Raw genomic sequence first — 15,256 nt, forward strand, 5'->3', positions numbered from 1 at the left:
GGCAGGGTCACTTCCTCTGTGCAGGGAGGCGATGCAGCTCTGGTTCTGGGCCATCCAGCAAGAAATTTCAATCTTGGCAGTTCATCTGGCCGGAGGCGAAAACGAGACGGCGGACGCTCTGAGAAGGCAGAGCACGATCTCTCACGAGTGGGAGCTGGCTCAGGAGATTCTCCTGGAGATCTTCGCCCATTGGGGGACCCCTCAAGTGGATCTCTTTTCGCCTACAGTGTCAACCGGAAGTGTGAGAGGTTCTGCTTGCGGGAATTTCCTCCAAACGGAGCCTTAGGGGACGCGTTCGTGGTGGAGTGGTCCTTCCCGCTGCTGTATGCGTTTCCTCCAGTACCCGTCATTCCGCAAGTGCTGAGGATGTTACGGAGGTTCGTTTCCCGGATGATCCTCATTGCTCCGGCATGGGCTCGGAGGACGTGGTACCCGGACCTTCTGGACTTGTCCATCTGCCCTCTGCGTCGTCTTCCCTACCGTGACGATCTGCTCTCACAGGTGGGGGGGGGGGCAGGTTCTCCATCCAGAGGTCCAATCCCTCAACCTTCATGCTTGGCTTCTGAAAGGTTGAGGTATAAGGATTGGGACCTCCCTGAAGACGTGATGGAGGTGTTGCTTTTGGCCAGACGGCCGGCAACAAAGTCCCTGTACCGTTACCGTTGGAGGAAGTTCTGCGACTGGTGCAGGGTTCAGAATGTGGATCCTTTTTCATGTGACATTCCTGTCGTTCTGTCTGTTTTGCTTTCTTTGGCCCACAAGGGACTACAAGTGGGTACTATTAAAGGTTACCTAGCGGCGCTGTCTATATTTAAGCGCTCGTCTGAGGAGTGTTCTTATTTTAAAATACCTTTTTGATTTCTCAGTTTCTGAAAGGGCTCACTAATGTGTTTCCTCCGTCACCTTTCCAGGTGCCCGGTTGGGATCTGAACCTTGTTCTCAAGTTTCTAATGGGTGCTCCCTTTGAGCCTTTGCATTCTTGTCCTTTGAGACTGTTAACACTTAAAACTGTGTTTTTAATTGTGGTCACTTCCGCTCGCAGAGTGAGTGAGTGAGTTACAGGCACTTTCAGTTAAGCCACGCTTCACTGTGTTTCAGAAGGACAGGGTTGTCCTTGGAGTTCATCCTTCCTTTCTTCCGAAGGTGCTGTCGGAATTTCATTTCAGCCAGAAGGTTATTCTTCCGGCATTTTATCCTCTTCCACATCCTGGTAAGGAAGAGGAGAGGCTCCATAGGCCGAATCCTAGGAGAGCTTTAAGCTTCTACATTTCCTGCATGTCCCGGGTCAGAGTGGACGATCAACTCTTTATTGGTTACGCTGGAAGGCGTTTGGGACAAGCTGTTACTAAGCAGACTTTGTCTTGATGGATCATCTTGGCAATTTCTGAATGTTATCGCTTGGCAGGTAAGGACCCTCCGGTAGGCTTACAGGCCCATTCTACCAGGGGTATGGCTGCCTCTACTTCCCTGCAGAGGGGTGTTCCCATTCGTAACATCTGTGATGCAGCCACTTGGGCTTCGGTCCATACTTTTGTACGCCACTACTCCCTCGATTCTATCCGGGGCAGGATCTGGCCTTTGGCAATGTGGTCCTTTACTCTGCAATTTGATTGGGCATTCTAAATTTGTATATTCTAAATTCTTTTCCCTCCTCCTTACGTTGGTACTGCTTTGGGAGTCTGTCATAGATATGTAATATGTCGGAGGACCCAATCCCCTCGAAGAACAAGTTACTCTCTTACCTGGTAACGTTATTTTGATGTTTGATGGGATGGTCCGACGACGTATTCCATATCGCTCCCTCCCTGCCTACCCCGCTACAGAATTTTGTATGCAATTGCAGCTTACGTTTCCGCAAGGCTTTCTGTGGTCATACTGGCAGAAGATTGGTGCCACACGTTCTGGGAAAAAAACTACAACTGAGGCTACGGGCATCGTGCGTCCTACTTATAACATCTGGTGACGTTGGCTGTCGGAGGAGGTCCTCGAGGACGGCGTATCGACGCAGGACGCAGACGCTGAAAGATTTTCCGAAGCAGCACAGCTGTGGTGATTACTGTCATAGATATGGAATACGTCACCGGACCATCTCATCGAAAGAACGTTACCAGGTAAGAGTAACTTGTTCTTCTAATGCTTCAATGAGTGGCATGAGTTCTGCTGCGTGTGCTGAATAATGTAAGGGCAATCTCTGTTGCATGATTATCTGAAATCCGTCATCCTGGCCCTTCACATATTATACTACTTCTGCGCCTGTGTTCGTTTGTCCACTTTCCTTGTCTCTGCTAGATGCCCCCATCTACATAGAATACTTCTCCTGTGTCAATGTGGTCTTCACTGATTTTGCTGAATTTATCTAGCTCTTCCTCATATACTGTAGAATCATGACCTATAAGTTGCTGGGTTAACTCTGTGGAACTTACCATAGTGATAGCTGGATTTGTTAGAAGTACCTCATGACCACTTGAGCTCTGTGTGGTAAGTTTGGAAAATATTGCATGCTTTACGTACAAAATGAGTGGATATCCCATGACAATTGTGGCAGATTTGTGTACTGTGAATGCTGCTGTTCATGCTTGTTCACTTGTAAGGTGTCCATGCGTTACTGCGTCTGAGGCACTAAAGAATGCTAACCGTTTGTGTTTCTGTGATGATTTTGTGTCAATACTGCTGTTGTTACTTGGCCATTTGAGTGTGAAAATGCAAGATCTTGATTTCTGTAAACTGGTGTTGCTAATACAGGTGCCCCGCTGATTGCTATTTGGAAATCTTCAAAGCATTCTGCCATTTGGTCTGTTCATGCAATTGTATTCTTAAACTTCTGGGCTTCCTTAAGTGCCTGCAATGGGGGGGGGTCTAACGTGTTCAATAATTGAACAGCCATGTGCGGCAATGATTGCATACTACTATGAATTGCTGCATCTCTTATTGTGTTGGACTGTGGTTTGTTTCTCACTGCTTTGGCTCTTTTTGTGCTTATTTTGCTTCCTGTTGGATGTCTCGTAAGACTCCTGTATGCCACTTCTTTCTGCAGGATTGTAATTGGTCTCTGTCCAACTTGTATCCTTTGTCAGCTAATATTGTCCTGAGCTGTGTTATCCTTTCTGCACAGTTCTTCTGCGGTGCTGTACACTAGTTTGTCATTTACATACACTAACAGTGTACTGTCCAGGTTGATGTTCCCCAAGTACATCTGGAAGAGGTGGACTCAAAGTACCCCTATGGCAACCTAGTGTTGGAATCTCTTTTACGTGATAAGAAAACGCTATGAAGTATTCTGAGTCTGGATGTAATTGTATGGTGAAGACTGCTTGAGGGGTTTTAAAAATGCTCAACCCCAATTAAATAGAAATCGCAATCAATAGAGCTGCTCATATCTAAGGCTGCATATGGATTCACTTGTGCTAGTTCTACATTTCCAGACAACTTTCTGTACGAAATTGTTTGCTGCTCTGGGTAATTGGGGCCTGAATGTGTTTTATTGCATTGTTGATGATCTGCTTTATGGTGTACAGAAGTCCTCTTAACTTGATCGAGTTTTTAAGGACTGTGGTTTGAGTGCAGTATGAATTGTTGGACACACTTTTAAAAATGTAAATTTCATTAATGCTATTGTATATTGTCTGTACCCATTCCCTGATTTTGTTATTCTTCTATGTTACAATTTCCTAACTGTTGCAAAAATATGAATGCCTCCTTGAAGTATGAATCAACCTCAAAACGCACAAGATCAGAAGTTTTTCATTGAATGTTTACAACACACAGATGCAAGTTAGAGAGAAGACCTGTATTCACGGAGTATACATGTCCCAACACTACATATGTCCTATTTTCCAGAACCTGATTAATAAGATGTGGCTGGGCGTCCCCTCTTCGGATAAGATGGAAATTCGGAACTGCCTGCCCAAGCTGCTTTTAGCCCATCACAAATCTCTGCCCTATTTTATCCGCAACAAACTCTGCAAGGTAATCGTTGACATTGGCAGGCAAGACTGGCCCATGTTCTACCACGACTTCTTCACAAGCATTCTGCAGGTAAGGAGGGTTTCAAGCAGAACAGGATTAGTTTGTTGCTCCGTGTGGCGAGGCAAGGCAGAAGTAGATGCATGTCTCCTGGTTCTGCCAATACCAGAGCCAGTTCCTAGTGATCCCCAATCCAATTTCTCGACTGCATACAATTAATTTGGCCAGTAGCTACTTAGTCTTGTGTGCTGCAGTCCCCACCTCCTCCGACCTCTTATTCTGAGCACTAGCTCGTCCATGGATAGATGAGGATTGATAGAAAACATTTTTAGTGGGGTTGTACAGTCCAGTTGTTGCTTGGACAAATTACTTCAACAGGAGACAGTAGGCCTCTCTGCCACAAGGAAAAATGCAACTTTGAAGAATGGTGTACGATGTGGGGGAACAAAGAACCTGCCATAAGGTTTCCAGTTTCAGTTTTCTGTGCTATATAATTCGTCCATTGGACTATTAAGGTTGTAGAAAGAAGTTGGGAGACCAGGGCAAAGACAGTAGCCTGCTGGCGGTGTTCTAGAAAAGGCATTATCATGAAAGTGAATCTACCCATGAAATTTAAATCCTAACTGCCTTTTTCATTGCTAATTTGCAACAAAACATTATTTTGGAATTGTACGTTTGATTCAAAGTTTATACATTGGGATACATGTTTGTTTGGTAAAGAAACCAGTGTAATAATTCTGTCAGCTATGTAGGACAGCCTTTATTTCGTTGTTAAGTGTTCCCACGTGAAGTTTCTCAATATCGCAATACCTGTAAGAAAAGAATTGTTCCATCTTAATTGCACTTGATGCAGACATAGACGGTGACTACTCTGCGCTGAAAATTTAGAAATTGTAGATGGTCACTGAAGAGTAATTTGACAAGGTTATTTGTATGTGCTTGGAGGAGAGCTTTTGTGTACATGTTTGATATTAAACATAGCTTGTTAAACTCACCCAATTCTCCCCCTCACTCCTTCCCCTCATTCCATCTTCCTCCCCCTACTTCTGTGTTCCTGCCCCTCCTTCATGCTGCCTCTCCCTCCCTCCCTCTCCCAACCCCTCTCTCCCTCCCTCTGCCCGGGCATGTGGTGCTTGTCAGGGTGAAAAGGCACAGTAGGAATTAAAAGCGGCATAAAGTTTGTAACAGAGCTGGATGTGGAAAGAATAAAATATGATGTAATAAGTGGGAATTTAACTCAATCTACCAACCTTCTAAGGCTGCTTTGGATCTGCATGTGCCAGTTCTACATTACTAGGGGCCCTGCTGTCTTGTAGGGTGCAAGGAGGTACACATGGAGCTAAGTTATTATGCATGAAAGCTACAGATTTCGTGTTACAACATTCTTTTCTAAATTGTTTACAGCTCTGGGTAATTGGGGCCTGAATGTGTTTTATTCCATTATTGGAGGAGAGCCTTCGCTTACACATTTGCTATTAAATGTAGCTTGTTACACTTACCAAATTCTGACCTTGTTAGTGTGACAACCAGAACGATGTAGGAGAGTAGTTTGTGTAGATCCAAGTGCTCTAACGTTAGAGGTGGACATTTTCACTGGTGGTCTCTCTCCTTCTCCAGCTAATTCAGTCTCCTTCTACCATGCCTCTGGGCTTAATCATGTTGAAGACTACATCAGAGGAGCTTGCATGCCCTCGAGAGGACCTGAGCGTTGCACGAAAGGAGGAGCTACGGAAACTGCTACTCGGTCAAGTGCCAACTGTGCTGGGCCTGCTTACAGGTACACATAAAAATATCTCAAGTTCAGGTGCATCTTTGCTGTTGGCTACTGACAGTTGGTTCTTATTTGTTTTACTCCAAATGCTTTAACGGCTATGCAAATCGGTTTATTTGTGCTGCGCAGACCAATCTCATAGGGCTGCATTTGTCTCTCTGGGAACTTTATTTTGTCGAAGTACTCCTGCAGCCCTACAGATCGGGATGCTGAGCTCCTGAAACCATACGAAACATTTCATTTAAAAAAGCTTACGTTGCTGAATCAGTTCCGATTAAAGCTGAACTCATCTAAGCAAGTGTACTGATGCAGCAGCTTTCACAGACGGTTACTATCCGGATGCTGTGACTGTAATGCTTGATTGTGCAAACAGTGCATCTGTGAAACAGGAGGCACTTGGGGAAAGTCTGTTGGGGGAGGTTTTATAGAAAGAGCCTCTTGTCTGTGGTTAATGATAATGCTGAAAACCTATTTTAGGTGCCAACAAAATCTATCCTGAAAAGCACTAAAGTTGTGTTTCAGGAGTTTCAGGAGTTTACAATGTCCTTATCAAGAAGGCCATGCATCGTGATGGGTGACATTGGGCATAGAAATCGATTTTATTTTAGGAAAAGAGGTTGTGGATAGGTGCTCTTAATGTTCTAGATAGCCGTTTCGTGGTTATCTGTGCAACCAGGATGCATGCATACATTTAACATTTTTCCACTTTGAGATCCTAGATATTTCACTTTGTCAGTCTGCTGCAAAAGTCTCATCTGCCAAAATAGAGGGCACTTAAAAACAAGGTAGATGGCTTGAATAGACTCTGTATAAAAAAGTAGATGGTTGGGTTCAATTGTGAATGTAGCAATGTGCATATTTTATAGATGATGAAAAGAAAATTTAATTTGGAAGTCTTGAATTTGGAGTAGACTATGAACGTTCCTAGCAACATGGTATGGAGACCTAAAAGGCCATGTCAACAAGTACAAAAATCATTCTTCTAGGATGCTGAATTAGGAGCGGCTCAGGATGAAGTTCAGAAGACTAAACAAAGCCTATGTCTGCTCTATGGATTTGGATAAATGGTGAACATTTGAAGATGTCCAAGAAGGCACTGTGCAAATTCAGATTGGGATTGGGTTCTAAGGGAAATACTGTTTGTTCTGTTGAGTGATTTGTAGAACCCAAATGTTCCTTGGTTGTTATCTACATGTCTAACTCAAAGCCAGTACACCACACAGCCTCTGGTTGACTGTTCAATATTCCTGCATTCAAGAAAATTAAAATGTACAAAATAAACTATTTAAAGACGTCTATTCATTTGCAAACATATGTTCATTTTCAACAGATTTGATTTCACCATGTAGCACATCAGGCTGCATGCCTGCCAATCACAGGATCCTTATGAGCAAGTCTTTCAATCGTTCAGCTATTAGGTTTAAAGATCTCAAGTTTAAAGAAAGATCTCAAGTTGCCCCTTGTCAGATGTAGGATGGTCAGCCAGCCCTGACCTTTAAGCTCATTTCACTTGGAATTCTGGTACTTGTAGTTATGCACTTAAGTGAACATCTTCTGCCTGAACAACTTTCAAGAAATTGGAAGTCTTATTAATCTAAAAAAGAAAGGTAAATCTTAAGGACTAAAGCTGAAGCGCCTACAAAATCGAGGTTAATCAGTACAGAAAAATATATTTCCTAAAAAATATTTACCTCCTGAAGATCCACCTGTTAGTGATGAAACACGTGTTGAGGTTTTTTGCTCTTTTCATAAGACATTTTTCTCATAATAAAGACACAGAAAAATGGAAATCTGAATATATTTGTCATCCTTTACGCATGAGCAACAAAGATCAATCCTTTCTGCCCTTTTTGAAAAAAAGGTATTTAACATGAACTAGAACCCAGGATTTGCAGAACATATCTTGCAGCTGCTGCATATTTTGTTATAAGTAAATGTCAATGATCAAGGAGTGATGTTGGGTGAGAAAATTGGGTAGTAGTTTGTCAGCTTTACTAGGCTTATTGGAATACAGCATTTCACCCTTGCGAATACTATTTTAAGTCATAAGAGAACATCTGAACTTCTGTCAACCGGGTAAATATATCCTAAGGGGTCCATTACGTAAGCATGTACTGAGTCTGGCATTGCCTTGCTGTGGCATCACATCCTCTGGAGATTTGTGAATTCAGCATACTAATTAGTCCTGCAGTTTTATTAGGACTTGTGCCCTGGTCCAGAGAACTACACATAGTGCAAGTCGCCATAATTTTTTAACTGAAGAGCACACCTAAAAGGAGACATAATGATAGGAGGCGAAGTAAGTTATCCTTTTGTCTCGGGAGTAACATTATAAAATGGCATTGAAAGAAAAGGAATAGAATGTGTTAGACATTATTCTCCAAAGGGGTGTGAAGCAAACCTGATCAGAGATTTGGCAAGATCCTGGGTGTGACTTGAAAGTAGCAATATTAAACGGTAAACTAGGTTAGTGATGAGAAAGACTAGAGTGTTTGGAGAGGGAGCACACTGGGAAGGGGTATTGTACAATGGTGTGTCTTTGTGTGTGCCGTTTTATACCTTTTCAAACATCTGCCAGGAGAGTCTGATCCGAGTGTGGACCTTCCATGGTCCAAGGGTTAAAAATAAAACCACAACACACACACACCTCATCCTTGTGCTCTCTCTCGGCAGGTATTCTTGAGACCATTTGGGATAAAAACAGTGTGACTGCTGCCACTCCGCCTCCATCGCCTACCTCAGGAGAAAATGGTATGTAGGTGCTGTCAGCCTCTCCTGTACGGACTGAAAATTGCTCATATGTTTTACATGCACCTAGATTGTGTGACTTCAAACTATTACTGTTGGCTGTATATGCTTACTGCTCTGAGTTCAGTGTTGCCGGCATGCAGAATGCTGCATAGTTTAAGAATGTGGCACATCCCTGTAATCATCTAAATATCTATTGTCTTCTAGAAGTACATTGTCGCCTGCTCTTTATCTTTAACACACACTGCATCAAGGCATCCATTCTGATGTATGTAAACCTTGAGCGAGGTGCCTGTACTGCTCTCTCCTAATTGTACACTCTTTTCTACAAGTGAGGGAGGTCTATTCCTGATCTCCCTCAGATGTTCAACTAACGATGGGATTAGGAACGCTTGGATTTATCTGGTGCTCCACCTAAACCTTGTCTTGTACACAACCTACGAAGGAAGTGCTGGTAGTGAGTGGTGGGCGCAACACTCCTCTTGCCCCAGCCCCCCAGCAGTTGGTGACTGCTTCTTATTGATCATTTATAGATACACTGTTTATATTGGGTTACATCTCAAAAAAGCAAAACATGGTCTTCTTCAGGGTAGCTCATGAATGTAACACTAGACTGATGCATTGACCTGTCTGCTCTTTGCAACTTTGAAGCTGGAAGAGCTGACCCCAGTCCTTCAACCTTCTTGGGTTAATAAATGTACTACTAGTGAATTTTGTAATTGCACCCCTTATATGTGGATGGACTCTAGCATGTAGTTTATTAAATTGTGATGATACTGTAAGATTGGTGGCATTTTCGGATGCTGTCACTATTGTGTATGAGTCAGGAATTTAGAAAGCACACAGACATTGCATCTTTTTGGTGACATTTATACATTTCAGTGACCAGTGTGTAGTATTAGAGTGCTATATGAAAGCAGCTCCTGTTTGTCCATTGTGTAAGCCCCGTTATGGTTTAATTTTTGTTTAGGTGTATGTTGTGCATTTTTAACGTGCATTACTAAACGCATTTCAGATGGGTACATTAGTATGGCATCAGTAGGTATGTGAGTGAAAAGTATCTCCTGGTGGTAGTTGGTAACAAGTTTACCAAGTTCTTCTAGGCTACAAACAGTAAAAAACTGTTATTTTGTTCCATGACCTAGTGGTGTAGTATGCTTACCCGATTTCAAGTACCCAGACATCTGCTCAAAAATCAAAAACCTTCATGATGTCCTTAAATGTCAGGGGAAACACCTTTGAACCTCTGCTTAAGGAAACTGGTGACTTTAAATTACAAGACCATTGTATTTTCACTTTGATAGACATTTTTGAAAACCTGGTTAAAATGTGTATCCTGACATCAATAATCGCTTTTTAGGGCTAGCTTATGCTATGCACTAGGTCTACAAGCTGGGTACTCAAAATCCAAGTCCACACTGTTTTCAAGATATGATATATTTTATTTATAGCGCGCCTATACACAAAGTTTCAATGCGCGACGAGGCAAGGGAGGGGTACAAGGGAGGACAAGACAACAATCTTACTAGGCCCAGTGACATTGAGATCACGCAAGTGCAGGGGAGAGGAAAGGGGGGGGAGTGGGAAAGTGCTGAACAGGGGATCAAAACAACAAGTAGCACGGCAGGCAGGCCGCAAGTGCAAGAGTTAAGCGCAGACAAGAGATGTCAATAAGTACAGGTAAGGGACTGTAAGGTTGCACATAGAGACCCAAGTGCAGGGGTTGCCAGGAGGCAGTGCTAGGATGCAGCTGGGTGGGCACGGACCTGGGCCCGATTTCAGAGGTTAGCCAGGTGCCCAGTGCCAGACCGAGATCAGCAGGGGAGAGAGAAGACAGAAGCAAAACGGAAGTTCTTTAGGTGCTTCCGGAACCAGAGATGGTTCTCCTCAAGTTGCAGGGAGGCTAGTCCAGAGAGAGGCTCAAGCCGAGGAAAGAGATCTACAGTTTATAATCTAGTTGGTTATCCTGACAACCTGACGTCATTGTTGCTCTCCAGGGCTGAGATTGGCAACTCTATTCTCACCTAATAACTCTTCCAATAACTAAACTTGTAAATGGGCAGCATCTATAAATAAAAGGATAAACAAATTGTTGCAGACCCAATTAACACATGCCTATTTATCAAATTACTTAATGGCTCCTTAACAGATTCAAGCCAGTTTACATTATGCCCATTTATGGTGGATATCTACTATAACCACTTAGCAGTTATGTGCAAATTGGACTAAAATAAACTAGCAATAACTGATTTTCAAATGGGCCTTCCATCATGGACTATTTCCAAGTTCACTTAACCCATGATCATCCAACAGAAATTTACCTTCTTCTTACACTTTCTATAGAAGGAATACAAATGCTCCAAGTGATGTTCCACCCCCAAAGCCCATTAAAGCTGTAGACCAAGTGTTTATCACAGCAGTAAAATCTCTGCCCCCTTTGAAAGTGTCTTGTGACTAACGTGGGTGCCTGGCCCCGTCCTTGGTGGGACTCTGCAAACCAAGGAAGATGGCCTACCAGTGTCTTGTTGCCAGAGCCGAGGACTAACCTGCAGGCAGTACATGGTTGGAGTCCGGGTATCTCTCCTTAAGATATGGACTGTGCTGAGACAGTTTGGTTCTGTTCACAAAAAACAGGATCCCATCTATTTGAGGTCCGTAGAAGGATCACAGTCGAGTGATTGTTTATCATGTGAGCTCCTGGATAAGACAGGAAGATTTTACTCCCAAGAAAACCTTGCCCTATATTCAACCGCTACATCCAGAAGTAAGTAGAAAACACCTGGTTCAAAACCCTGTAGGGATGCTGGGTCCTAAATCAGTGGGTACCATTGTAAGTAAGGCTTAGCAGGCCCATAGACCGGGGACCCAGAACAAATAATTGGCTTACAGAGGAAACTGCTCTGTGGGATCCCGCTTCTCATCCTAGATCTGTGTGCACTCAGCAGGTAGATCAGAGACTATGCAGCAAGGAAGACACTAGCAGGGGGAAGTTGGCAAAGCTGCTGAGTATCTGTGAGAAAACCGAGCAAAAGCAAGCACAGTGAAATTTCTTCCTGGAGACTTCAGATGCTGCAGACCTGTTGGAGCAATGACACCCTTGAAACTTATTTGAAGGCTGCACATAATGGAAATCGCAGCAGAACCAATTGAGGACCGTAGGAGATTAGCCTTACAGAGCTAGGGAAAGATGTGACTCAGTGCTATGAGCCACCTGGACGGTGTGTATAGCGTCCAGACACTGAAAGCACAGCATGGTCTGTGGTTGACTATGCAATCTAGAAGTGCTGAAGGAGCAGAGGATCCTGTGAAGCTTGGCCAGCTGAAGTGGCTAGACAGCCTTATAGCATTTATAGAACTGGCACTGCTGGAGAGTGGGGAAGACACTTGTCTAGGAAAAACCAGACTCTTTAGGTGGATTGGTGAACATCTATAATATCAGTCCGCAAAGCCAGCATACTCAGGACAAACGGCAACCCAATGGCAGAACGAGACTCGGCGCAGCAACCCTTGCCTCCCTCGGTCCACAGTGTTCGAGTATTCATGCATTTCAATGGAAGTGGTGATTTAAGCATTAGATGAGACTGACAAGGAACAATGTTTCTGGAGGCTAAGTTTCTCAGCAAACAAGTCCTAGGCAGATGCCACGTTCTCACACCTGGGAGGGCACAATCTTGATATTAGCGGAAGACACTGTGAGATGCATTAGCAATGCCTGCTGTGCATGCCACGGTTCTCACACGGCTCAGATCGAGATGTCTAGTTTACTATTGCTACTTTCGCCTGTTAAAGCCGCCTTACCTAGTAAGGTGATTCTCTAAAACCTGCTCCAATATGCTTATTGGGAAATACTTCAGAAGCGATATAGCAGCGGGCATCGTTGGGCAAGGCGAAGCACCTCTGTGATTAAGACATGCACACTGTAACATAGGACAGATGCTGTTATGGCAATAAGGCACTGTTAAACATCGCCGTTAGCAAGTACATGTATAACGAGTAGAGTAACTGGGGATCTGGAGAGTTTGACGCATTTAAATTCTCGGTTTTCCCCCCACAATCACCTCCTGTGAGACCTTCACTCTAGTCTCATCAATTTCACTCTAGCAAATCATAACTGTGCACTTCTTCAGCGTTATTTCGAGACACCTACTGACATAATGCATATGTGCGGTAATCGAGACCTACAAAACACCACAAGATGGTATAAACTCAGGTTCGGGACTAGTTTTATTTATTGATTGTGCATTTGTAAGGCTCTTATACAGGAAGTAAATTTTGTTTCAAAGCGCCCACAGGGCAACAGAGGGAGCATGGGAATGTACTGCAAATATAACTATGAAAAATAAAGGTTGTCCTCCTAGGCCTTGTGAGCATTCATAATGTGCAAGTTCAGAGAGAGAAGGGGTGGGGAGTACCTCGGGGGCTAACTGGCAGGGCTAGGTGCTGGGAGTACCTTGGGGGGCGGAGGGGGGACAGGAGGGGGAGTTGCGGGGCGTAAGCAGCTGTTAAGTGACTTGTGAGAGTGGTCAACTGTCAATAAATTAGTGCATGCATGAGGTAGAACAGGCCAGTGGGTGTCAAGGCAAGTGCTCGGAGCGGGCGGAGGCTGAAGGCGATTAAGTGTGTGGGGCCAGGACCCAGGTAGACACAGAAGGGCCTCGGTCACCAATCTCTTCAACTGTGGGATTTAGCAGAGGAGGGAGGGGAAGGATGAGGTGAAAAGGTAAGGTCCTAGGGAGTTTCTGGAATTTGAGGAGATCTAGCTCAAGACATAGAGGAAGGGGGATGCTGTTCCATAGGATGGAGAATGCTGTTCCATAGGAGGGAGCCAGCAGAGGAAAGAGATCAGCCGCCAGCTCGCTGTTTGACGAAGCGCTTGACACACATAGAATTGGTGCCAGCGGAACATAAAGATCTGGAGGGGAGAGTAATGAGTCAGTTGTAGATAGCATGGTCCCCGTCCCCAGACAGCCTTATGGATGATGCAGAGGAATATGATCTGTACAATGTAAGCACCCAAGGGTCCCAAAATGTTTACCAGGGCCAGACGTCTAAGTTGACTTGGGGCTGACCTGAAGGGTGCTTACAATGTGTTGTTTGTGGGCACGTTTGTCAGTGATATTACTGGCGTAACTTTGTATGAACGTGCAGAATTTGCGCTTTACAATATCACACACATGCTGCCTTATGAGGCTAGGAAAGTGGCCAGTGCTTAATGGTTCTGGAGGGCCATTGTTTGGATGGATACTTGTCACAGGACGTTAAGATCTGGGATGTTGCTGTAGCATTTGCAATATCCTCAATCAATCGAGATAACCGTGTCAGTCGATCTCAGTTTGGCATAACCCATCCCGGTAATGAACCATTCTCATTCAGAGCTTCTCTTTGGTCGTGTGTGCATCGTGATGGTGCATTTATGTATAATGGCTGATAGGACAAAGCCCATGTAGCAACTTTCTTCCCAGTTAATTGGCAGCCTTGGCCAATCCGCTGTGCCGCTCGACTGGGGGTGGTAAGCACAGTTGGACTGCTGAGAAATACTTAATGCCCTGCACACGTCTGACAACCTGAATAGTAAAATGTGTACCCCAGTCACTAGCTCTGATGAGTGGGAGTCTAAACCTGGCTATAAATTGACAGCAATTTCTTTGCAACTATACCAGCATCTGCCTTTCAGCAGGGATAGGCTTCTGTCCAACCTAAGAAAACATCAATGATCACTAAACCGCTTTGGCACTTGGGAAGCTGTATGAAATCTGTCTGCACGTTCAACAATGGTCCTTCCGGTACCAGATCTGCATACTGCTTCGTTTTCACTGCTCTCCCTACATTAAAGGGCTATGCACGCTGTACAATTCTCACAGTATGCTTGTGCAATCGTCGCGAAGACGGGAGCTAGCCAATCTCTGTTTACATTGAGAATCAGTGTTTTTACCTGAATGGGCAATGTTGTGGCCACTGTGGCCAGGTAGGGTAGGAGTGCTTTGAATGCCACCAGCAGGCTGTCTGGGGAACACCAAAGTGAATTGTGCTCCAATTTACATTGTCGCAGAGTCCAGGCCACCTTTTCTACCTATGCGGCTTTGTCTTTTAACACAGCCATACTGGAAAGGAGGGCATTTGGCGACTGTTTCATTAGGAGGCAGGGGCCTGTTTATGGCTGCCGAATAAGCTGTATTATCAGCTAGTGTATTGCCTAGGGCAGTGAGTGACTGAGGAGGGTTAGGGGGGGCGATCATGGCCGTCGCACTTGACTATGGCCGAAGCAGCTGGGACTAGTAAGGCATGTAGAAGGGCAGATACGGCTGTGCATTTGAGATGGACACCAAAATCTTGCACCACTCCATGTATCTAAAGTCGGTGTAAATGGTAGCAGACTTCTTTCTCTAGGATACACACTCGAGTGATGGTCACAAGTGCAGTTACCTGGGCTCACGTGACACAAGGCAAATATTAGGCTTTGAGGACGGCATGGGGGTTACATACAGAATACCCGTGAATAAGTTCCACCTCCCCCGGGCTATGGAGACAGGATCTGTCCCTTTATGAAGAGTATCATTTCAGAGTTATGGAACGGGGTTTAACAATCATGGAGGCTGGGTTCACAACAGAATAGCGACTTACAGTAACATTAGCATCAGAAATTATCAAATTTCTCACACTTCGCTAACCTGGAATCGACACATTATGGGTCTTGCCCTTGAGCACTCAGTGGAGTGGGACACAGAGATAGTGACAGGGTGACCTTGTACCAATAAATCTGTTTTTCTACTGGCA

At 44.4% G+C, this 15,256-nt stretch overlaps 1 protein-coding gene across 2 annotated transcripts in view; it reads left to right on the plus strand.

The window, feature by feature from the left end:
• XPO6 (exportin 6) overlaps positions 1–15,256 on the plus strand; it is a 1,073,945-nt gene that overhangs the window by 269,798 nt on the left and 788,891 nt on the right. For both annotated transcript variants that reach the window (XM_069646882.1, XM_069646883.1), the window contains exons 4-6: positions 3,838–4,035; positions 5,581–5,740; positions 8,408–8,485. In XM_069646882.1, the coding sequence (XP_069502983.1) occupies positions 3,838–4,035; positions 5,581–5,740; positions 8,408–8,485 (436 nt within the window). The remainder of the gene's footprint in view (positions 1–3,837; positions 4,036–5,580; positions 5,741–8,407; positions 8,486–15,256) is intronic.

This window comes from Ambystoma mexicanum, chromosome 2q (assembly GCF_040938575.1).
Source record: "Ambystoma mexicanum isolate Mex_15411 chromosome 2q, UKY_AmexF1_1, whole genome shotgun sequence".
In the NCBI taxonomy this organism is placed as follows: domain Eukaryota; kingdom Metazoa; phylum Chordata; class Amphibia; order Caudata; family Ambystomatidae; genus Ambystoma; species Ambystoma mexicanum.